General features: G+C 44.2%; 1 protein-coding gene across 1 annotated transcript in view; it reads left to right on the top strand.

Annotated features, from left to right (window-relative positions):
- Positions 1-24,972, top strand: part of LOC310775758 (protocadherin-15-like) — a gene marked incomplete at both ends in the record, with an annotated part of 239,416 nt that overhangs the window by 195,380 nt on the left and 19,064 nt on the right. Inside the window, one exon of the mRNA XM_083635894.1 lies at positions 10,499-11,890. Within this exon, the coding sequence (XP_083492020.1) occupies positions 10,499-11,890 (1,392 nt within the window). The remainder of the gene's footprint in view (positions 1-10,498; positions 11,891-24,972) is intronic.

Below are 24,972 nucleotides of genomic sequence, written 5' to 3'. Positions count from 1 at the left end.
GTACTTACAGAGCAGAACTTTTTTGTAGCCCACAGACATCCCTGTCCTTACAGAGCAGAACCTTTTTGTAGCCCACAGACATCCCTGTACTTACAGAGCAGAACCTTTCTGTAGCCCACAAACATCCCTGTACTTACAGAGCAGAACCTTTCTGTAGCCCACAAACATCCCTGTACTTACAGAGCAGAACCTTTCTGTAGCCCACAAACATCCCTGTCCTTACAGAGCAGAACCTTTCTGTAGCCCACAAACATCCCTGTCCTTACAGAGCAGAACCTTTCTGTAGCCCACAAACATCCCTGTCCTTGAACAGTTCACATTAGTGGCCAGCAAGACGGATGACATTATGCAAAGAAGCCACAAAACTCTTGATGCATTAGCAGTTGTGGATAAGCCATTTTTAGCTATTATTTTATATTATTTTATATTTTTATCACATTTTATCTATACACAAAGTTCACGGGCATTCGATTTGCCCCTGGTCATTCTCCCTGTTGTTTTGCATACCAATGTCCTCGCTTGACCAACGAGGAAGGGAAGGTCAGCGATCCGCCCACAGACAAATATTCACATGAGTACCAATCGCTCAAGTTCACAGTTCCATTGTGCCTAATGGATTTTGTGACTTGCAGCAATGCATAGTACATTCAAATGAAAGAAGTCGAGTGAAACACGGCAACAAGGCATGTGAAATGAAACGAGCCTGTATAGCTCACCAGGGGGACAACGGTTGGAGATTTGTTTAAAGTTGAATGCACATACTGTAGGATGAATAAGGATTTCTGTTTGATTTACCCTGCGGTTCCCTCAGAACCCAAAGGTGGCTTGTGGAAAGGGTCACAATTGTTGGCAAAGCCTCCCAATGGAAGCTGAGTGAGATACGGCAGGCTTGTAGGGTAGCAGTCTAAAAAACAGGCTATATTTTGTTTGATGAACGGCATCAGTAGACTGCAATATCAGTTTTGGGAATGGATGCTTCACAGTTCATTTATTTTGGAAAATTTTGTGTCAGTAATTGTCAGGATTGTTTTTATGTTTGTTTGCACCAGTAAGAGTCCAAGTTGTCAAATGAAAGCTGAGAATCCACAAATTCCAATGGTATTAATCTCGTTACACACCAAGAGCGACGCGAATAAACAAAATTGCAAGGAGTCGCCTGACTATTCACATGTGGAGTCGCCTGACTATTCACATGTGGAGTCGCCTGACTATTCACACCAACAGATGTGCACATGTCGGGAGCTAATTTTGTTAGCTCCTCTTTTCTTTTCTTTATTTCAATATTTAATTTTAACTTTTTTAGAACAATATACATACAGGACAAACGAACAGGCTCAGACCCAGGAAAAGAAAGAAAAAAGGGACAAAAAACAAACAAACCAAAAAAAAAACATACATTACATTACATTACATTACGTCATTTGGCAGACGCTTTTATCCAAAGCGAGTTACATTAACACATTTTTGGCAGCAATAGAGCAATCAACTATGCAACACAGTCTATGACAACTACAACCTCTGAAGGCACAGTGGTACACGTTTAGTTTAGGTTAGGTTAGTTTTTTTTTTTTTTTTTTTTTAAAGAAAGAGAGAGAAAGAAGTTAGATCAAGAAGGGCCCAGATGGAGCCTGAAAAGGTGTCTTTAGTCTTTTCCGAAAGATCGGCAGTGATTCAGCTGTCCTGACCGAAGGTGGAAGCTCGTTCCACCATTGAGGTGCCAGGGACGAGAAGAGTCGAGATCAGGATGAGCGACTTTTGAGCCCCCGTAGCAAAGGAGGTGCGAGGCGTCCTGCACTGTTGGAGGAGCGAAGGGAGCACTGAGAGGTTTGGAACCTGACCATAGATTGCCGGTACAGGGGAGCTGACTGGTGTACTGCCCTGTAGGCCAGTACCAGTGTCTTGAATTTGATGCGTGCCGAGACAGGCTGCAGTGTTCTGAATGAGCTGAAGCGGTCGGATGTCGGTGGCAGGTAGGCCGGCCAGGAGCACGTTCAGGTAGTCCAGGCGAGAGATGATAAGTGACTGGACCAGGAGTTGAGTCGCTTCTCTTGTGCGAAAAGGGACGGATTTTGCGGATGTTGTAGAGGGAGAACCTACAGGAGCGTGCTGTCGCAGCTATGTTGGCTGAGCAAGACAGCTGGTTGTCAAGGATCACCCCAAGGTTCTTAGCTGTTTGGGAGGGAAGTACAGTGGTATTGTCAATGGAGATGGAGAGATCAGCGAGAGGGCAGTCTTTCCCTGGGAGGAAGAGTAGCTCTGTCTTACCAAGGTTGAGCTTGAGGTGGTGGGCAGACATCCAGTCGCCAATGTCTTTGAGGCATGCAGAGATGCGAGCCTCGATTTGAGTGTCGGAGGGAGGGAAGGAAAGGAAAAGCTGGGTGTCATCAGCATAGCAGTGATAAGAAAAGCCATGAGATGAGATCACATGGGCAAGAGATCTGATATAGAGAAGGAAAAGTAAGGGGCCCAGGACTGAGCCCTGGGGGACACCGGTGGTAAGAGGGCAGGATCTGGAGAGGGACCCTCTCCATAAGACCTGGTATGAGCGGTTCGAGAGATAGGAAGCAAACCAGGAGTGTGCAGACCCTGAAATGCCCATGTCAGACCGAGTGGAAAGAAGGATTTGGTGGTTGACTGTGTCGAAGGCAGCAGACAGGTCAAGGAGGACAAGGACAGAGGAGAGGGATGAGGCCTTAGCAGTGTGAAGGGCCTCTGTGACTGCAAGAAGAGCTGTCTCAGTGGAGTGAGAAGCCTTGAAACCGGACTGCAGAGGGTCCAGGAGGTCATTCTGGGAGCGATAGAGAGAAAGTTGTTCGGATGCTGCTCGTTCGAGGGTTTTGGAAAGGAATGAGAGAAGAGAGACAGGTCTGTACATCATCGACATACAACATTACAACGTGCTGCTACCAGCCACACAAGGTGTCCATATGCTTACAAGAGACAGTGTGCACGGGATCCCACGCAAGAGGTCAACGAGAAATCAGCCGGCCGATGTTAGCTCCTCTTTTCTGTTTAATTTAGCCTTTTGCCAATTTCCACTAGTTTGATTGGTGGTAGCTTGGTTGAACAGGAGTGTAGCTGTTTACTGTTTTAACTTTTATCTCAAAGTTAAAATGCACATGCACACTCACTCAGATACTCACTCATTCAAGGCAATACACAGAGCTCCGGTATGAGGAACCCTTATCAGCATTACATGCATCACTGGTTTCCTGTCCATCCGTGATATGCTTCCCCTCTCCCATTAACATGATGGCAATTCATATGCAAGATGGTAGGAACTATCTCCAAATGACAAAAAGGTATTTCTGTGTGTGTGTGTGTGTGTGTGTGTGTGTGTGTGTGTGTGTGTGTGTGTGTGTGCGTGCGTGCGTGCGTGCGTGTGTGCGTGCGTGCGTGCGTGTGTGTACGTACACGCACATATGAGATGCTGCACATTTGACGAGCCAGCCCAAACGATCCTCTGAAAAATGTGTGCGGAAATGAACTTGGATATGAGATAATTGAAATAAATGCAGCCAGTAATTCATAAGGACCACCCTGGGTGATAATTAATTCTAATTGATAACCTCAGCAGCTTTTTTTTTAATTGGGGCTGGTGAAGTCCCTGCTGTGTGTGTGTGTGTGTGTGTGTGTGTGTGTGTGTGTGTGTGTGTGTGTGTGTGTGTGTGTGTGTGTGTGTGTGTGTGTGTGTGTGTGTGTGTGTGTGTGTGTGCATTCGTGCGCGTATGTGCGCGCGTGTGTGTGTGCATGCATGCGAAAGTAGGCAAAAGGGATTTTGTGTGTGTTGTGTATGTTACATATCACTATTATCTTATAGGAATTAAATACCCCCAATATAATACAAACCCTGCCAAAGTGCAAAAGTTTGCACATTCATAATTAAGGTCCATTATCAAACTGCTCAGTCGACTGATTGTTGAGGAGTTATCCCACCCCCCTCCCCCCCGTTTATTTATTTATTTTCAATTCCCTTTGGCTGTTCTCTTAAAATACTTGGGTTTATGGGTCTATTTTCAATTACCTTTCAAAATTAAGTGTTTTCAAATTATTATTAGCAACACATTAAATGTGAAGGGTGTTATTTTAAAGACGTGTTAATGTTACTTAGCTACACACATTGACAAAACATGCTGTGGTGTTCTGTCTCTAACTAGATGTGAGGAATATACCTTCCTGTGTCTCTTATCAAATTACATTTTTCAGTCAAATTCCCACAATTACAAATCTGGTTGTATTCATGACCATGCCCTCTTTGAACGCTAAATACTTTATCTAATACTTTAAAGGGGGACTAACCCCCCAGATATGTAACAAAACGGTGATTTGAAAAACCTATGGGAAAAACCAAGAAATGACGTATCCTCTTGTCTATACTATACTCTTTGGCTGTGCTCAGCTCAGGAATTTTCTCCGGAAATCGACGCCATGACAGTTTGCCCACCGCCTCGAAAATAATTTATATGAGAGTTGCAATATCTTTATAAATATCAACAACTAGCCAACGCTGGTGGCCTGTATGGAAACAGCGTTGCTCAAAATGGTTGAAAGTTATATCAATTTGGTAATTCAGTGGCGAACTAGAAATTGAATTATTTTTCTGCATGTATGTGTATGTGGCATCTGTATCTATCGCTAAAAGAGCATAGTGACGCGAGACTCGTTATCGCCGGCCGCATACTGGTGTGGATACGTCATTGCATTCACCCCCCCCCCGCCCACCACAATCACAATCACAAACATACTACACACCGATAGCATAGGCTAGGTTAGCTTGTCATAAACTAGGTCTCTAGCAATGAGTGACTCTGATAGCAGCACAAGCACTCCTGCGACAGAAATGTCCTATGAAGAAGTGGAGGATTTCTCCCCTCCAGAAACCCAGAAAAGTCACACGGCAGACGTGCTGTGTATTTCTGATATCGTTTTGACTAATCCTGGCTTCCTCTGACGTTAATAGATCAATCAAATGTTTTCCAGTTATTCCTAGGCTCCAAACTTGTTTTAACATGCAAATCGGAGTGTTTTCTGACGAGAATAAAGTAACGTTAACGCTACGTTATGTCAGACTGTTCTGACCCCATGCCCAAGGCCCCGCCTCGGCCATGAGAGCCGAGGAGGGCTGCTGCTGCGCGCGGCCCGGAGCTTGGGGCTCGTGCATGAGCATACGACTCTCTCCCGCCTGACTGGCCGGGAGAGAGTGCTTCCAACTCGGACTGATAATATAAACAACATAATTTGAGCTTATCCAGGTAAGATATTAATAAAGTAATGACACATTCAGCGGGAAACTAACTATAATTAAGACATGTGCCAACTTTGACGACGTTTGGTTCAGTATTTTAAGAGCAAACAGGTTTTTTTAACTTCCTGAAAAGTTGCTGTTTTGGAGATTCGAGGTCCTGGAACGACAGCGACGATATATGGAATTCTGGACAAAATCATATCTAGGCTACATAAAAAAATAAAAAATAAATCAGATTAGCATCTGAGAGACCAAATCTCATCATAGGGCTCTTTAGTATGAAAAAGGTTGGGAATGATTTACAGCAACACAATGCCATGTCCTTCCTTTTATGATTATAGTGGCGTTTATTGATAGTATTGTGTTACATAGGAGTTGGTAGGAAAATAACAGGCGATTGTAATCAATTAACAGGTGATTAACAGGTCAAGTGACATCATGGGAATAGGCTTGGAGTTGTGAGGAGCCGAAAGGGTACAGGGGGAGTAGGGGAGTAACTATCTTGAAATCCCATAGTCTTTGGTTCATCGTGACGTCACAACGTATCAAATCTCCCATTCATTTGAGGGCAAAAAAAAAGCAGTGTTCCACCCATAGAGGGCACTTATGCCAGTTATGCTGCTGAAAAATGATACAAATGGTAGAATGGCAACAGTTTGCTCTCAAATGTGGAAATTTTGACCAGCATTCTTCACACACCACCCCCAAAGTCATATATCGTCGCTGTCGGGCCAGGACCTCGAATGTCACTTTTTTCACTTTTTTATTTTTTGTCATGAATCAATGCCATTGGTCACCCTTCACGTCTCTGTGTGGTTTTTAACAAATGCAACCAATGGAAAAGCATTAAAACGAGCTTGTGAGTAAATCTCGTAACGCCATTCGCCCTCAATCTGTCAGTCAAACCTCGAAATTCCCCCCCTACCTCCGTGTGTACCCCCCCACGCAGGACACTAAACCCGGAAAAGACACACAGCAGACGCGCTGTGTATTTCTCATATCGTTTTGACTAATCCTGGCTTCCTCTGACGTTAATATATCAATCAAATGTTTTCCAGTTATTCCTAGGCTGCAAACTTGTTTTAACATGCAAATCGGAGTGCTTTCTGACGAGAATAAAGTAACGTTAACGTTACGTTATGTCAGACTATTTCTCACCCCATGCGAAAGCCCCCATTCGGCCATGAGAGCGAGGAGGGCTGCTGCTGCTGCTACGCGCGCCCCCGCGGCCTGGAGCTTGGGGGCTCGTGCATGAGTATGCGACTCTCTCCCGCTTGACTGGCCGTGAGAAAGCGCTTCCAAGTCGGACTGATAATATAAACAACATCATTTGAGCTTATCCAGGTAAGATATTTATAAAGTAATGACACATTCAGCGGGAAACTAACTATAATTAAGACATGTGCCAACTTGGACGACATTTGGTCCAGTAGTTTAAGAGCAAACAGGTTTTTTTTACTTCCTGAAAAGTGTCTGTTTTGGAGATTCGAGGTCCTGGAACGACAGCAGCGATATATTGGTTAAAAGCTGAAAAAAAGTGTTTTGGGGGTTAGTTACACTTTAACTCATTGAGTGCCATGGACGTCCTTCGACGTCCAATTAAATAGTGACGTAGAGTGCCACGGACGTCCTTCGACGTCCAATGCGTTTTTTGACGGTGGGACGTCGATCAAAGCCTTCCGCAGCTCCTGTACAACTATAGTAGCTATTGGAGGTCTATAACCTATTTTACAGAACCCTTAGGTGGCGACAGTGCTCTCCAGATTACAGAAATACAGCCTGACAAAGCCGTGATCAAAAGACAAACCGCGCTCATGCTGCGCGGATTGATTGCTGTTGGCAAGCAGCCCAGAGCCATCTACATGATGGCTCTGGGCTGCTTGCCAACAGCAATCAATCCGCGCACACAACTGCAGCTCCTCTGCCTGTCTGTCTGTCTGCATAGATAGTTTCTCAACACACCAGAAAGGCAGCACCCAACGCCGAAGGGCCAACCCTTACCTGCAGTCGCATTGGGCATTTCCTCATTGCTGCTGTGAGCTGCCAGGAGCCGCGCGGCACAAAAACAGAGGCTCCGAATAGACTTTGTGCGTGTGGGGAGGAGTTTACAGCTGACGCGGGGAGAGGCGGGGAGAGGGGGGGACAGGGGGGTGGGGCACGCATGCACCACAGAACTAAACCAGGTCACATCATCAAAAAAATATTAGCTAGAGTCAGTGAATGTGCTTGAAATAATGCATTTCACAAAAGGCTGAATATCTCAGCTTCCTGATAGAAAAGCATATTTTTGCTGTTTTTGACCTATCTTCTCCGGCTCATAACTAAAGAACGGAAAATGGTATCAATAAACTTTTTTTTGCTGATGATACAATAGAGTCTCCTTGTTCTTTTTGCGTGTTCGGTGTTTACATAGTAATATCACACAATATTCTGTGGGCCTCGAGAAATCACTGAAAACGCTCTGAAAACTCTGGCACTGGGAGCGTCCGTTCTCCAAAAGTGGCTGGCACTCAATGAGTTAAGCTAGACACTTCATTTCAACTTTAAACCAGTCATCACTTTTAGGACTTAATTCAGCAATTATTTATCTTTTGTACTGTTTGAGAAATCGTAATTTATATTTTATACTTTTTCCAACCTTTATAATGGGCCAGGAACTCTAGCAGGCTGTACTCTTTTTTTTATTATTATTAAATTCACACATTTTAAAACTGTGACAGTTCACACAACTTTAATACTACACACACGTACAGTATTATAGAACAGACAATTTAGCTACTTCTGCTCACACGTACAATATCAAAATATGAGCGCATGTGATGTATAGTTTTTGAGATATTAACGTTTGTTTGGCACAGCTTCTCACCTTTATTTCATACTATTTTCTGCTGCAGTGGCACCCAGAAGTACTTTTTTGTTGCGGTGACTTCACGCTGATTCGTCCTATACATTCAGCATTCAACTGTTACAGTACGTGCTTGCAGTAAACTCAGCAAAGCAAAGTATGGTTGCAGCTTTGTCGAGGGATTATTACAGTACATGAATGGGTGCTACAGGGATCCGCTGTGTCTAGTGGTGCACTAGAGCAGTGCACCATGAAATAGTTATACTGAGTAGGATAAAATGTCTTAACTAATTCACGAGTATTATGTAGAATGTCTTAACTAATTCATGAGTATTATATGGAATGGGGGAAAATATCCTGAGAATCCTGAGATCCTGAGACCTCATTTGTTTAAACTTTAAAGTTCATTCTTAAATTAAATTAATTAAATATTCTCTAGTCGTCAGTCAGCGTTTGTATAATGATGCAAATAAATAACTTTTAAAACGGACTTTGGAATGCATGAGATTCAGCCCCCCCCCCCCCCCCCCCCCATACTGACACACCAAGCAGCCATTTGACATTAGCATAGCACAGGCTTCACAGATTAAAAAATATAAATAAATAAATAAATAAATAAGATCTTGGCTTACAAAATGGAACCACTTTTACAGGCAGTATCCTTCAGACTTTAACCAATGTTTTTTTTCTAAATGGGTAGTATAGTGATTTGTGGATAGAGTTTTTTTCTTTCTCCCTCTCTTCTTTTCATGTAACTGCTTAGTTAGACTTGTATTTAAAAAAAAAATCAGTTTTAACAATATATATGAACAAAAATGAACAAGCTCAGACACAGTAAATACATCAACAGTTATCATCTCTTCTTCTGTCTGTCTCTCTCTTGTTCTCATCCATCCATCTCTCCGTCCATGACTGACAGACCAAAGTGAGTAGACTGTTCAAAATAGGGATGCACTGATATGAACATTTTGGCCGATACCGATAACTGATATTAGCATTGCTCTTATCACCGATAACCGATATTTACCGATGTCGATATGACCTGTATAAAAACACATTTCTATGATAAATCAAATTTTGTACTGAAAAACATGTGTACACACTGTGAATTTGAATAATTATATGCATTTCTTTATTTCCAAAACATTTGGAAAAGCCAATAAATCATAGATTTAACACATTGTTTCCTCTCAATGTGAAAATGTTGTCTGATACCGATTGTAACATCGGACCGATGCTGATATGTTAAAAAATGACTAACATTGGCCGATACCGATATGAATACCGATATATCGTGCATCCCTAGTTCAAAATAAGTTTCTGATCTGTGAGCTCTGAGACACTGTGGCGTGACAATTGCAGTTTTCCTGGTTTAGTTTTTGTCCTTGTGCCCGTGCGTGTCAATGGCTACTATTTTTTGTACGTGCAGTGTTAGTTGTCCTCTTGTATTACAGTGCAGAGTTGTGTTGCTGGAGGTTGATTGTGCAGTTGGTAGATTAGCGATGAAATATCCATGCTGTTACTATAATGATGCATGGGCTACTTTCTGGGGCAATGTGGATGGGCAGGAGATTCTCACATGGAGATTCTCACATGGCACAAAATCTATGTGGAGTTTATAGTGGAGAATGCTTAACTATCATCAAATATTGGGTTTGCTGCCACTTACAAATAGTCACAAATTGTCCGTCTACACTGGTTCAAAATGTTGCCCGTCTAACTGGACTTTAGCCCAGCAAATATTGTGTTGTTTATCGTTGTGATACAATAGTCTCTCTAGTGAACCCCTTTTATTCTACCATGGTGCTTTTGATCCTGCCTCCAAAAACAGGACAGATAATTCAGTTCAATTCAATTCAACTTTTTTCTCAGACCCATAGGTCCATATAGTAAAAAAAAAAAAGTCCATATAGTATATATATATATATATATATATATATATATATATATATATATATATATATATATATATATATATATGTATATATATATATTTACTATATGGACTTTATATATATATATATATATATATATATATATATATATATATATATATATATATATATATATATATATATATATATAAAATACCTTTCCTTCCTTTAAGATCTCTCATCCCTTTCTTTTCATGTAATTTATCCAACAACCCCTCTAGCAGATGTTCTTTCTTTTATCTTCCTTTCCCCCTCAACTTTTGTCACTCCTCCTTTCAAGGCTCTGTTGCTGTGCTCTGTTAAATCTCATTCATTCCGTATCTCTCTTCAATTTCATTTAGCTTTGCCTTTTGTAATTACATCTTCCGAGATCCATTAAACGAGCTCCCTCATCTCCCTCATGCTTTATCTAGGATTCTTTTTTCCTTATGCCTCCCTTCACCTCTTTTCCATGTCATTCCTCCATCCGTGTAGCCGCTCAAACCGTAGTGGTGGCGGCAGTGGGGCCAGCTTGGATGAAGGCGACCAGCAACGTCTGATCTCAGATTTCGCCACACGGGCCATCGCCGCCCACCGCCAGTGTGTTGCCAATGGAGGGGTGCTCAACAACCTGCCCAAGTCTGAGTCCAACATCACCTTTCTCTCTGATGAAAACCCCCTTACTATTAAAAATCCCATTTACCACGAGGACGGGACTTTGAGTAGCCCAGAGACTCTTGGAAGAAGCCAGAGAAGAAGGGACCTCCTTGGGAATTTCTCCCCGTCCAGGAAAGGCCTTCGAGACACATGGTTCAGGCTGAGCTCCTCTGGAGGTGAGGCGGGACTCGGTGGGTGCAGCGGCAGTGACAGCGGATGGGCATCTGGGCTCGGACACAGCTGGACTCTCCCATCACGATTACATCGCAGGGAGACGTACGCCGCTTTGAGACGGCAAGTGGTCATGGATCCTGTGCAGTGGGAGCTGGAGCTCATGAAGGCTGAGTTCAAAGAGAGCAAAGAGGCCGGTCTGGATTCAGGATTTGACCGCGGTTTGGATTCGGACCTGATGGGGAGCCCGAGCCTGGAGCCCAAGTTGACGGTCAAAGAGCAAGCCAGGCAGTTCGAGCAGCAGGCGCTCCAGGAGATGAGACAGAGGCAGAGCAGGGGCTCCCGCGGATCTTTGTCCCCTGACTATCTGCTGTCTGTTTTCCCCGAGTCGCCCCAGCATCACACGCTCGTCACCACCCACCACGTCTCCATCTCTCAGTCCAAGGAGGGTCCCCCGAGTATCGTCATCACCCACAGCGACGGCGGGACACCTCCTCCCAGTCACAAGCCCACTCCCCCTGTGCTGCGGCGCTTCGGCGCGGCAAATTTAGCAGGAAGCCAGACTGCAGAAGAGAGGTTACAGGTTAATTTGGAGGCTATCCCCGACCCCCCTTCAACCCCTGCGCCTCCCCCGCCATCATCCCCACCTCCTCCACCTCCCTCATCTCCCCCACCTCAGCACCCGTCTTCCCCACCTCCTCTCCCACCGCCTCCCGCGCCCCCTCCTCTCCCTCCCCCCCTGTCTTCCTCGCTCCTGCGCTGCCCGGCCACCTTCGTCCTCCCGTCACTCGCAGAGGCGCCGACCCTGCGGCCCGTGTCCCTCCGCCCACCACCGCCGCCCCTCCCCGTCGCGGAACCCGAGCCCCCCCGCAAAGAGCTGAAAGGGATCCTGAAGAACATCCACAACATCGCCGACATCGAGAAGTCGGTGGCCAACATGTTCAGCCAGATAGACCAGAAACAGAACCCGCTCAGAAGGGTCGCGAAGAGCCGGGCCTCCATGGATTCTGGTGCTTCACTCGACTCCTCGGATGTCACAGCGGGAGGAGGAGGAGGAGAGGGGCGGAGGGAGGGAGCGGGAGGAGGAGGAGAGGGGGAAAGGGAGGGAGCGGGAGGAGGAGGAGAGGGAGGAAGGGAGGGAATGAGAGGAGTAGGAGAGGATCCCGCGCCTCCACAGATTCAGCCCAACCTGAACATGAATTCCATCGTGGAAGAGCTGGAGAAACGATTCCCTTCTCAGTCAACAGTGCTCTAGCCTCTCTCTCTCTCTCTCTCACTCTGACTTTACCATTCTGATAGCCGATATGCCATTATTTTCCAACTCTCTTCGCCAATTGCCGATAGATACGGATATATGCATATATCCCCCCCCCCCCCCCCCACGTAATTTCAGTGAACATCAACAAGTCTCTCCTGTAGTGGAATGAACACATTATTTTGTCCTACACTTATCATGATGGCCCCCTGGCATCATAAATACAAGTAATTTTGCTTTTCAAAATGTACACATTCACTGGGCAAAATAAGAATACTACTTCAACTTACAGTAGTTAATTAAAACATGCCATATTTTTATTTACAGTATGTGTATGAAAGAATATATCTATCTATGTCTATCTATATAGATATATATACATACATATAGATATAGATATAGATATATAGATATACTGTAGATAGATAGATACATACAGTACATAGATACATAGATAGAGATGGATTTATAGGTATATAGTATTTACAGTACTGTATGTAAGCATCGAGCATTTGAGAATTGGTTCACAATTGACTGATGATTGATCTGGTTAAATAAAGATATAATAAAATAATAATAATAAATAAATAAATTAACCATATTGGCAGAAATGTTATATAATGATATTTCATTTGAAAGCCTTTATCGGCCGATACCGATGATGTGCCGATATCATTGTGCATCCCTACTTTCTGATATGGAAAGCACACAGAGGGACTTTCTTCACATTGTTGCATAGTTGCTGCGGAGCTGTCAAGGGACTGATGTTGAAGTTGAACATAGCTTCCAACGTGACGTCCTGTTGTCTTCATGAGAAAGAAAAGGAAGATAGGGCGGGGCCTGATAAAATGTATTTCCCTCTGAAATGTGGGTACCTGTTGCTATTGGGTACAGATAGGGAGGTAGCCTACAGCAAGGGGGAGACAGAGGCAAAGGACGGTCAAATCCTGCTTAGCCCTGATATAAACTCAAGAGTGGAAGATTCGTTATACTCTCTCTCTGTGGCTAATACTAGAAGAGAGAAGGATTGAGGAGGAGGAAATTATACTATTTTAGTGGGATGTGTTTTTATATAACCTTTGTCCTATCATGTCCCCATTTACTAGGAGGAACTGAAAAGCCCCGTTCCCATCACAACACCAAAACTACCACCAAACTGATTACGGGATCTCATTATGTTATTTCCCCCCACAAAATGTCTACATTTTATTTTTTATTCTTTTTTCTGAATGAACAGTGTAGAGAAGTGACTTCAATGGCCGCAGATGGGAACTCAAGCGATTAGGAGTGGTGAGATGTATCGTAGTCCGCTTAACTGTAGCCTCTCTTGGCTCGACTAGTACCATTCACATTTTACATTTAAGACATGATATAACCCTCTTTTTGAGAACAAATTGCGCTATAATGTGTGATTGATTAACGGTCAGACAGTGGATGACAGAGAGTATTAACCTGTGTGGGCTGAGAGAGTAAAGAGGAGAGAGAGAGAGAGCAATCTTTGATCTTGCCAACTTGGATGGAACTGTGTTGGACAAGGAAGTCTTTGCTTTTCCTCTTTCGAGAGCGAACTTTACATGGGAGAGTTGTGTTATTTCTGCAGTCACAGGACTACCACCAGTGACATTATCTCCATCACATGTTTTTACAGAGACTCTCAATTTAGGTACCTTGGGTTACAAATTCACATACTGTAATCTAGCAACTTTGGCAGCGCTTGTTCTGTTCCTATCGATAGAACTACTGTCTTAATACAGGATGTTTGGTTGTATGATGTTTAGTCCATGTTTCTAATCTGGGCCAATGCATGATTATGTTACTTTTCAACTCACAATGTGTCTATATTATAGACACATTATATGTCTATATGTGTCAATATTATAGACACATATAGATTATTATAGAAGCACACACAAAATGTGTCTATATTATATACACATATGTGTCTACATTATGTAACTAAGTACCTGAAATATGCCTTGACCCAAATTAGACACATCATCACATGCATGGATGTGTGTGAGTCACCAGTATTCAATTATTTGTAATTTCTTGCTTTTTCTTTAGTCTGGTGTTCTTTCTTTCTATTGTACTCAATCTGTATTTCATGTTTTCTCTCTTTTTCATCAATGTCTTTACTAGTTGATTATATCTTTTTCTGTTTACCTCAAACTTCAGACCTTATATTTCACGTGCATCCAAAATGGTAAATTCCTGCATTTATTGTCTTTTCATCTTCCACAACGTCGTGTTCATTTTGTTTTACTTTTTCAAATAACTTAATTTTAGTGGCATGTACAGTATGTGGGAAGGTGCAGTGCTGCAGTGTGTATGTTTAAAGCATTTATATGTAGTGATATTTCTCTAGGCAGTAGGCTACAGTATGTGCTGAAATATTACAAACTTATATATATAGTTATATTGCTACTTTTATACATTTTGCTAAAACCATTGCGCAGGTACATTTGGAAATGTGTTATAAATAGAAAAAGGTCTTGAAAATCAAATGTCATTTCCTAATAAAATAAGTGGTGCTGACTGACTATTCAGGGCAATTTCATACGAGTATATTGAGACAAACATCATTATCATCATGTTAGTACATGATGTAGAAAACGGAATCTTTTTGATGTACTACAATATAGTTATTGTAGTACACCAAAAAGATTCAGTTTTCTACAACTGAAAACCTGCTGAGTGCAGTTGATGCTCATGTCTGCAGAATTGGGTCTTCTTCTTTTTGGTGTTTTATCCTGTTGGCATCATCAATGTTGCATTAGCGCCCTCTTCTGGATCCATCCCTCTACTGTTTCCCTGCCGAGAGCTTGCTCTCTTCTTCTTTGTCTTTGGTCATTTATCGCACAATTGGGTCAAATCATGACACTTGCACACTAAAACAAAACATCTCGTGGTCATTTCTGTGGTACATTTCATCAAGCTGTGGCATTATGAGATTTCCATTGTGTCACTATCATTTGTCGTCTCTCAGTGGTGTCATATCATGATCATATGACAATTGCCAGGTAATATATGATGATATGATCATTCCCAGGTTATATACGATGATATGATAATTGGATTACTAAATGTGACTTTGCTTATACATTAACCATATTTTTATATACATTGGTATCAGTGGCGATTTTAGCCTGACATTTCTGGAGGGGCAGTTTTACCATCACACACAAAAAAGATGTAGCCAATCTATGGTAGGCAGATATGACTGTGATTTGAGTGCCAAGGAGCAGAAATATTCCAAAACTAAATACACTTCACATTTGTATGGGTACGTTCGGTATGGAGCTCGTGCATATTTACTGTACGCATGGAGGGCAGACTTCATAGCAGTGATATTGAGCTTTAATATATTTGGCTTTAATTATTCTATTCAACATCCAACAGCAGAGCAGAGGCTATAACACAAAAGCCACACACAAGAGCCCTGTCCAGGGTGCTGAAAGTGACAAGTCACGTGACAGCTGCAATAGTCTACAGAATACAGTGAACGGCGCACTGTCCAATTCTCATACATATCCAAACAAACATATCAGACAGCTCCCTAGTGTGTATACCAGGGGTGGGCAATTATTTTTCATGGGGGGCCACATGAGAAACCCAGATTGTTGCCGGGGGCCGAACAAATATTGTCATGCCGTAACCCATGGATGGGTAACTTTGATGATAGAGAGGGCCACAAAAAATGTCCTCGCGACCAGGTTTTGTTGAAGGCCAAACGGCGCCAGTGCGAAGAATTTGGTGCATTTGAAGCCAGGTTTAGAGGAATAACTCATTTTAAATTAACAGTTGTGATGTCATTATTCAGTCTTAACCACCAATATTTGATCCTTTTCTCATTCACTCCTATGTCACCACCTGCTCTCAGGGCTTGAAATTAACTTTTTTGACCACCTGCCAATATGGCTGCTAGATTTTAAAGTTACCAGCCAATTAGATTTTCCACTAGCTGAAATGTTTTTCTTGAAATAAATCAGAATATGAGTGGGTTAATTTAAGCATAAGTATCAGTAAGTGTCCCGGGATGATCAAAGCCTGTGTTGAGGGTCACACGAACAAAAATGCAGTCTTGAAGCTAAATAAATTATTAAGTTATTTGAGTTATTTAAATTTCTACTTCAATGTAGCCTTTTAGTCATAAAGATTATTGAAAGATATTCCATATTCCAGACTGAAATGCTATAACAGAAGTGGAGAATTGGCCAGAATATGACATGAACATTTGGACAATTATTCAGCGGGTATCTTGCATGCATGTTGCGTTCAGGTGCACTGTGTGTGTAAAAAAAAAAAAGAATTCGGGCCGCATCCGGCCCGCGGGCCGTATTTTGCCCATGTGTGGTGTATAGTGTACAGCGCACTGTCCATTAGCCTATGTGAAAAAAACATTTCAGCTCCACACACAAAAATATTGACTCACCAATGCAGGTCACTTGAACAGGAATGTAGCGCGCCGGTTCTTTGCGTGAGCAAACCTCTCGATGACTTTAGTGTTGAAATCCACCTTTCCCTGGATAAACACATTTTCAATGGAAAGCATTGAAAGGGCTGTTGTCCCATAGTGTTTCTTGTAAATGTCTTAATCCTTTTTAATGTTGAAAAGTTCCTCTCAGATTCGGCAGATGTCATGGGAGTTGTGATAATGACGTTTAGTAGAGTGCAGGTTTCAGAAAAGGTGTCTTGCAGGTTGTTTTCGTGAATGGTCTGGAATAGAGACAGTGCTGATTTTCCAGTATACAGCTCACTGTGTCGGTAGAGAGTAGCCAGCTCTGTTTGCAACTTGTCCTTGTTGTTAAAGGCCGTGGGCCATAGCTTAATAGCACAGCTTAGTTGGGCCAGTGGGAATGACTGCACAAACTTCGGGAACAGTGAGCAGTCCACCAGCTGTGCTGCAATAAGATGGTCACTTTTGGAAAACCGGTCCTCCACTTGCGCAATCATGGTGTCACAGGCCTCCTTCATCACTGCGGCCGTGTTGATTTTCCTGCGCTTAGCTGTGCCAATCACATCTGCTCTCACTCTCATTTTTTTTACATTTGCTTTGAAGTTCTCAACTGCACGATTCACACCAGATGCGTCAATCTCTCTTTTCTGTAGTATGCTATACATCAAATCCACTTCTGACATGACTTCAGCAAAGAACTGCAGCTGGTGAAATGTCGGGTCCTTCAAGTGCATGGAGAGGCCGTATGCCTCGCTGATGGTCACTCTGTCCCATCCCGGGTGAGTGCGAATATTTTCCAAACAATCCAGTAATGCATCGCGGGTCTCCCATACCGCATTAACGGTCCTGCTTTTAAAGTTCCACCGTGTGCCGGGGGGGTGCGGGATGCGCCTGTCTGATGTCTCCGTCAGAGCAGTCGTTCTTTTAGGCGAGTTGGAGAAGAAGGTGGCAAAACCAGCTAAATCAGAAAAGAAGACCTTCAGCGCACTGATTCTGGATGCACATACTTGTTGCAGGGTTAGGTTTAACTGGTGGGCGTAGCAATGCACAAACATTGCATTTGGGTAGCTCTCCTTCATCAGTGTTTGCACGCCGCCTGTGCTCCCACTCATCACCGCGGCCCCATCATGTTTGTGCGATGAGTTTGTCAGTCAGCCCCAGGGGTTCAAGGACTTGTTTGATCGCATTGGAAAGGCCGATGGCAGTTTTATCCTTCACTTCTACAAACTCTAGGAATCGCTCCACGACAGTGTTGTTTACCATGTACCTCAACACGATGACCATTTGGGACTTGCATGATATATCGGTAGTCTCATCTGCCTGGACAGCAACAAAATGAGTCTCTCTCAATTATTTTGCCACTTCCTCCCTGTATACCTCATACATGCAATCCAGGAGTTCATTTTGAATGGTGTTAGACGTCCCCTTGAATTGAGGCTCTGCATCATAATGTCTTTGGAGCCTGCTGTCCCCCTCGCACATTGTCTCAAAAATGCACCTAAAAATGCCTGGGTTAAGTGATTCCTCTGACTCGTCGTGACCACGCAAGCCCAATTCGCATTTCCCACAGAGTTTGATGCAAGTAATAATCCTCCCCAAAACATACCGATTCTCTTCAGTCTGTTTGTTGTGCTCCTCAATGTTCCGACGATATGCACTATCAAGTTCTGCCTGGATGTTGACCTGCCCAAGTAAGCCCAACTTCATGGCACAGCTCAGATGGGATGCTGAGCCTTCATGCTGAGCCGTTCTTTCGGATAGATGTTTAATGTCTTTAAATCCAGCCGATGCCCAAACACAATCTCCGCCACCAAAAATAATACAGGGGAAGCAGAACAGTGCACGTTTCGAGGTGCTAGCAGTCATCCATGTCTTCTTGTCAAACCATTCCCGCTTGAAGGTACGGTTCACTTTATCCCCAGACTGAAGCATCACAAAATCGTCTGGTCTGTGTGGCCCTAAACGCTTTATCTCCAATTTATCTTCCAGCGGCAATGTGCTAAACCGCACAGACAACAAATTATCTACACGATTCATTGTAGTAGCTTAATAAAACAAACACACACAGTATTAGCTAGCTAGCGGCAATGTACGGGTCTGATTTAGCATTCGTTTGTTTATTTTCTCCTCGTCACATGACATTTCGCGGCCAGTCCGGCCACACCTGTTGGGCGGAGTTCATGTCAGGAGTTCACACACTGGGGCATCATCATCTCTGCCCCTTTACCCAATATAAAATTGGCAGGGACCAGCAATGTCACGTGGTTGTTTCTATGGCAACGGTGGGTCAGAGCGCCGGTGTCATGCCGAGTTTTGCCCCCCCGCCGAGAATTGCATCCCCACCTTCCGGGAGCATATTGTAATGATTTATACGGAAACTTAACTGTTCAAAAATGATATAATTATCTGGGTAGACGTGATCTCCAAGCCAGGGGGTCTGTCCTGGCTCAGGAGACCGACTTTCCGCGTGGAGGTGACTTCCATGCTTGGGGCTCTCTTCTGCCTCATGGAAGCCGACTTTGGTGCTTAAAATCCAGGTACAGATGACCTCGAGACCTGGGGATCTCTCCTGGCTTTATGGAGGGGGGTGCAAATCTCGGCGGTTTGTACCTGCCGAGATTTGCATCCCTGTTTTTAAGTTAAAACAGCCCCCAAATATGGTGGGGATGCAATTCTCGGCGGGGGTGCAAAACTCAGCATGACACCGGCCTGCCCCATATGCAGGAAATGCAGCAGGCTGCGCGAGCAGAGCCAAGCACACAGAAACAGACACACACACTAAGGAAATTACTCCAAAACAGCACTATACGATTGTGAGTAAAGTTTATTTATATAGACACCACATTCACAGTTGAATAACTACTTTGTATTCAATATAAAATGTGATTTTCCACAACAGTCAGTCAGATGTAATGAGCTTCTTGCACCGCACCACAGCGCCATCTCTGGTGGGGCACTGCCCCACTTGCCCCTAATGTAAAATCGCCACTGATTGGTATCGAGAATGACCCATATGATTATCGTGATATTCAACCATATCGCCCAGCCCCAGTATATACCCTGTTTGTTCTGCTCTTTCTTCTCCACCTCCCTCCCCCTGTACTCTACCTTCCTCCCCCCCCCATTGTTCAATTATGTTTATTGTTAGTGCTTAGCTAGAGTTAGATAGACATCCTCTGTAAAACCCTCTGAGACATGCTTGTGAATTAGGGCTATCCAAATAAACTTGACTTGACAGACACACACTCACACAGGTACACTCCTGCATGCACATACACACAACACACGCACGTAGGCAAGAGCTTTGACATAGACACATACAATCAGGTAAATATGAGCATGCACTTTACACTCAGACACACACACGTGCGCGCGCACAAACTAGGGATGGGGGCGAGTACTCGGGTACTCGAGTACTCATTTGTAACGTCATTAGTCGAGTAGCTTTTCAGCTGTCCGGGTACTCGCCCCACACCCCTCCCCTTTAAAAATGGTAGCTCTGAACACGACACCACAGGTGAATCAGGCGATACAGACAGAGACAACATGCCGCCGCAAATACGGAGCAACGTTTGGAAGTATTTCAACAGAAAGGACGACACGACTGTGCAGTGCAGGTTATGTAATGCTAAACTTGCGTATCATAAACATACCAGTTCGATGCTTAACCACATGCGTGTAAAGCACAAGGAAAACGTCAACCTAACAGGGGCAGATGAAAAGCAGTCTCGCATTACCTCGTTTGCTAGCAGCAACAAACGCCGTTCTGATGCCGTCAGGGCAGAGGAGTTTTCCCAGCTTGTGATGAAAATGGTGGCTGGAGATATGCTCCCATTAAGCTTTGTGGAGGGGGAGGCTTCCGCGAGTTAATGGCGTTTGTGGAGCCGGAGATTATAGCGAACCACTGGCGCCGGAACAAGGGGGACATGGGGACATTTTGTCCCCCTTAAAATTTGGTCCCCCTAAAAAAAAAAAAAAAAAAAATTTTTTTTTTTTTTTTTTTAATCTGAGGGGGCAACTGCCCCTGACGCTTAGAGCCCACTTTACACTGTTTACACAGCCTGTGATGCTTGTTAAAGCTGTGATCATTGTGGGATTATTACACCTGAGACAGACAGACCCAGGGATCAAGTTACAGAGAGCCCACTTTACACTGTTTACACAGCCTGTGACACTTGTTAAAGCCGTGATCATTGTGGGATTATTACACCTGAGAGGCAGACAGACCTGGACTCTGTACTGCACTCACTGTCATTGGCTGCTGCTATAATCGTATACGGTTATTGTTATTTTATTTTTGTGTTGAGATGACAAGTTTTGCACTGTGTTTCGAAGTGATAATAATAATAATAATAATAAGTTCAGTGTTTCTGCCTGTGTTGCTGTCTGTTGTAGTGTAATTATAAAATGACCTAAAGGGAGAGCAGGTCACCAAGTGAGTGAGAAAAGGAAAAATACTGAATAATTACATTACTACAGCATAATCCTAATGTTAATTCAAAATGAGATATTCATCTAAATATGGCTAAAAATCATCGAAACGTCCATAAAAACATCAATTTTTCGTCGGCGCCCTTACGGGCGCCGAAAAAACGTAAACCATAAAAAAAAAAAAAAAAAAAAAAAAAAAATTAGAAAAAAAAAAAAAAAAAAAAAAATTGTGTCCCCCTTATTGCAAACTCGTTCCGGCGCCACTGTAGCGAACATGTATTGGAAATAGACCTTCACTTTTTCCACAATTGTCTACTCGAACAAAGCAAACCATCCAACCACTGGAGTTTACTGAGGTAGGCCAACAGCTGCTGAGCTAACGTCAGATCACTTTCATGGTCCGTCCACATTTATTTCCTCACAATAAGTGCTCGAAGCAGCGCTTCTTCCATGCAAAAACGCTAACGTTGGGTGAACAGCCCCTAGACAGAATACTACCCCTGCTCTGTCATTATTATCGTTGTAATAGATATTCTTACAGACATATGGCTAATGCGAAATTAACTGCAAACTTGGGTTCTGCTTGTGTTGTGTTTCCACACGGACACCCCTGCTGACTGGCTCGGAAATGTCTTGTTAAGATTAGCTTTCACCCTCAGACCCCCTTCTCACCAAACGCGAGCATAGGCGATAAACTCGCATGTACTCGCACTTGCCCTGCAGCTTGGTTGGCTGCCTTGCTGTATTTCCGTCTTCAATTGGTCTATTTCGGTTTTGGCCCCTCCTCTCGTCTTGTCGCCTGCGATGTCCTGACGCCAGGTATCCCAGCATGTTTGCAAGCTGGTGAGCGACAAGATGGCAGCGAGGGAAGGAGGGGCATTTCGAAATCGACCAATTGAAGACGGAAATACAGCAAGGCAGCCAACCACGCTGTAGCAGCGGGGCAGGGCTGACTGGGTGAGTGCGAGTGCATGCGAGTTTATCGCGGGCGGTGTGTAGGAGCCGTCAGACCCCCTTCTCACCAAACGCGATCAACTCGCATGTACTCGCACTCGCCCTGTCAAGCCCCGCCCCGCTGCTTCAGCTTGGTTGGCTGCCTTGCTGTATTTCCGTCTTCAATTGGTCTATTTCGGTTTTGGCCCCTCCTCTCGTCTTGTCGTTTGCGATGTCCTGATGCCAGGTATCCCAGCATGCTTTGCAAGGTGGTGAGCGACAGACGGCAGCGAGGGAAGGAGGGGCCATTTTGAAATCGACCAATTGAAGACGGAAATACAGCAAGGCAGCCAACCGCGCTGTAGCAGCGGGGCAGGGCTGACTGGGCGATAGCAAGTACATCGCTCACCGCCCATGTTGGTGTGCAGGGGCCGTCAATGTGCCTGCATTGTTCTCTCTCTCTCTCTCTCTCTCTCTCTCAGACAAACACACACACACACATAAGCCGTTTTCACACATGCGCTTTATACCAGGAAATGACCAGAAACCGGTGTAATGCCATCATGTGTGAAAGTTGTTTTCCAGTATAAGCGCGCCCCCATCATCGCGGACATTTGACCACTTGTAACCTTGTGATAAGAGCGGTATGTCTGCTTCATGTGTGGGCGTGCCGACTTCCCCCCCTCCCCTCTCTGCTCGCTCTCTGGCCAGTCCTTCAGTCCTCCGCAGCAGCCCGACACAGAGGACAGACACAGCGAAAATGGCAGCGGCTTGTTCTGAGAGTCTTGCAAGCCGCCCAACGCTTGTAGAGAAAGCAGATGCACAAAGCGAAATGTGGAAGTATTTTGCTTACGTTGCCGACAGCGAAGGCAAGCCCCTGGACACATCAAACAAAGCCAGTCTGTAAAAAGTGCTTCAACGCGACGCAGGTGAATGGATAAACCAGGCTATTTCTCTCCGACAGGGATCCCAACTTCTTCAAAGATTTCAGTTTAAAGACTGGTTAGCGAATGTGAAGGATACAACATACATGCCCTCTTAAGTCAAACGAGCGTGATTTATTGTGTGACAAGCGAACTTATTTCACCATCGGAGTTCTGCGGAGAAAAATCTCTGGTACAGTGCTGAAGCAGGAAGTAGGCAGTCACTTTGCCTCTCTATAAGGACTCCAGCGTCATGTCAATAGACCTAAGCTTCGCCCACTTTGGATTACCAATCATTGAGCGATGTGACCGTGACACAATGCTCAGATCCTATCGTACAATATACCAGCTCATATCCTCCTGAAATTAATTTCCAGATACATTATTTATAATGTTCACATCCTGATCATAAATAGCCATCTAATCATGAATAAATGGAATATTCCAAGTGTATTCTGCCCTGCAAAGCTAAAAGGGGGTAACTACATTTTTTGTCAAAAATGAGTTTTTGTCATTTTTGGAACAGTAAAGATCTGCTTTATCATGTGGAAAAATATCTTGAGTCAATTTAGTTGTTTTTTGGGAGAAAATAAGGGGTCATATTTACAGTAACTTCCAAAAGCCCTAGAGAAGCCAAGCCAGACTGAGGTAACATCACTTACACATTGGTTTGGTTTGACTGCACTCTGAATGCTCTGCCCTGCAATGCAAAAAGGGGGTAACTCGCCAGAATAGTTGAGGAATGAGTTACATTACTGGGCAGGCCTAATGTCATGATCGTGACATCAGACCAATAGAGGGAATGCACGTGACGTCACGGACGCGACAGTCAGTGCGGGTACGCCCACTCAGCTGCCGTGAGTGTCAAAACGTCTAAACAAGCCAGGTGGCGCCGCCGGGTCACGGTGTTTAGCGTTCAGCTTCCGCGAGAAAACAACGAAAATGGTAAAGTGCTGTTGTGCCATTGACTGTAAAAATAGATTCAACAAGGCGTCGGAGGTATCTTTTTACAGGCTGCCGAAAGCTAATGAAACGGTCCCGGTATTCTCTGCAGCTATCCAGGGTTTCAATGAGGGCTCATTCATTCTCTGGCTGTGTTTTACCTGCACAGATATAACGTTACATGAGTGACAGTGTTCACTATGAACAAAGCTAGCGTGTGTTAGTGACAGCGTATGCTATATTTTTCTTAATAAAAGTTGTAATAAAATAAATATTTACCTCTCCACATACAACCAGAATATCCATTGCTGTCCTCGTTACTTTAATGTCGCCAACAAATCCAGCCTTGAAGTACGACCACGCGTCCAGGCTCTTGTATGCTTTCATGCTTTGGTTTGTGTATTTCCCCGGCGTCGATATTAAGTACATATAAATGTCAGGAAACCCTATTCCTGGCCACATGTCTACGTCCATGGACCACTGGTTCTTTGGCAAGCTGTACGGGTCACATTCGAGTCCAACTGCCTTTAATTTAAGCAGATAATCGTTTATATTAGCCGTGGTTTCGCTACTACCCCTGTCTGAAGCCACGTTTGTTTTGGAAATTTGACACTCAGTGCTGCTCAGTCCGGCTGAGGGGGCGTGTTCGGGAGGGGGCGTGGCGTCGGTGCATTCCCTCTATACCATGCCACCCCCACCCACACAGACACCCACCCCACCCACATTAACTCCCAAGGTGCCAGCTCATATGGCATTAACCCCTAACCCTTATACATTAACCCCCGAGCCACCAGCTCATATGACATTAACCCCCGAGGCACCGCGCATATGAAATTAACCCCCGAGGCACCAGCTCATATGACATTAACCCCCGAGGCACCGCGCATATGAAATTAACCCCCGAGGCACCAGCTCATATGACATTAACCCCCGAGGCACCGCGCATATGAAATTAACCCCTGAGGTACCAGCTCATACAACATTAATCCCTGAGGCGCCGCTCATATGAAATGAACCCCAGAGGTGCCAGCTCATATGGCATTAACCCCCGAGGTGCCAGCTCATACAACATTAACCCCTGAGGTACCAGCTCATACAACATTAACCCCCGAGGCACCAGTTCATTCAACATTAACCCCCGATGCACCGCTCATATGAAATTAACCCCAGAGGTACCAGCTCATACAACATCAACCCCCGA

This window comes from Poromitra crassiceps (genome assembly GCF_964638095.1).
Source record: "Poromitra crassiceps genome assembly, chromosome: 4".
NCBI classification, from domain to species: Eukaryota; Metazoa; Chordata; class Actinopteri; order Beryciformes; family Melamphaidae; genus Poromitra; species Poromitra crassiceps.
This window is presented reverse-complemented; position numbering and strand designations above follow the sequence as displayed.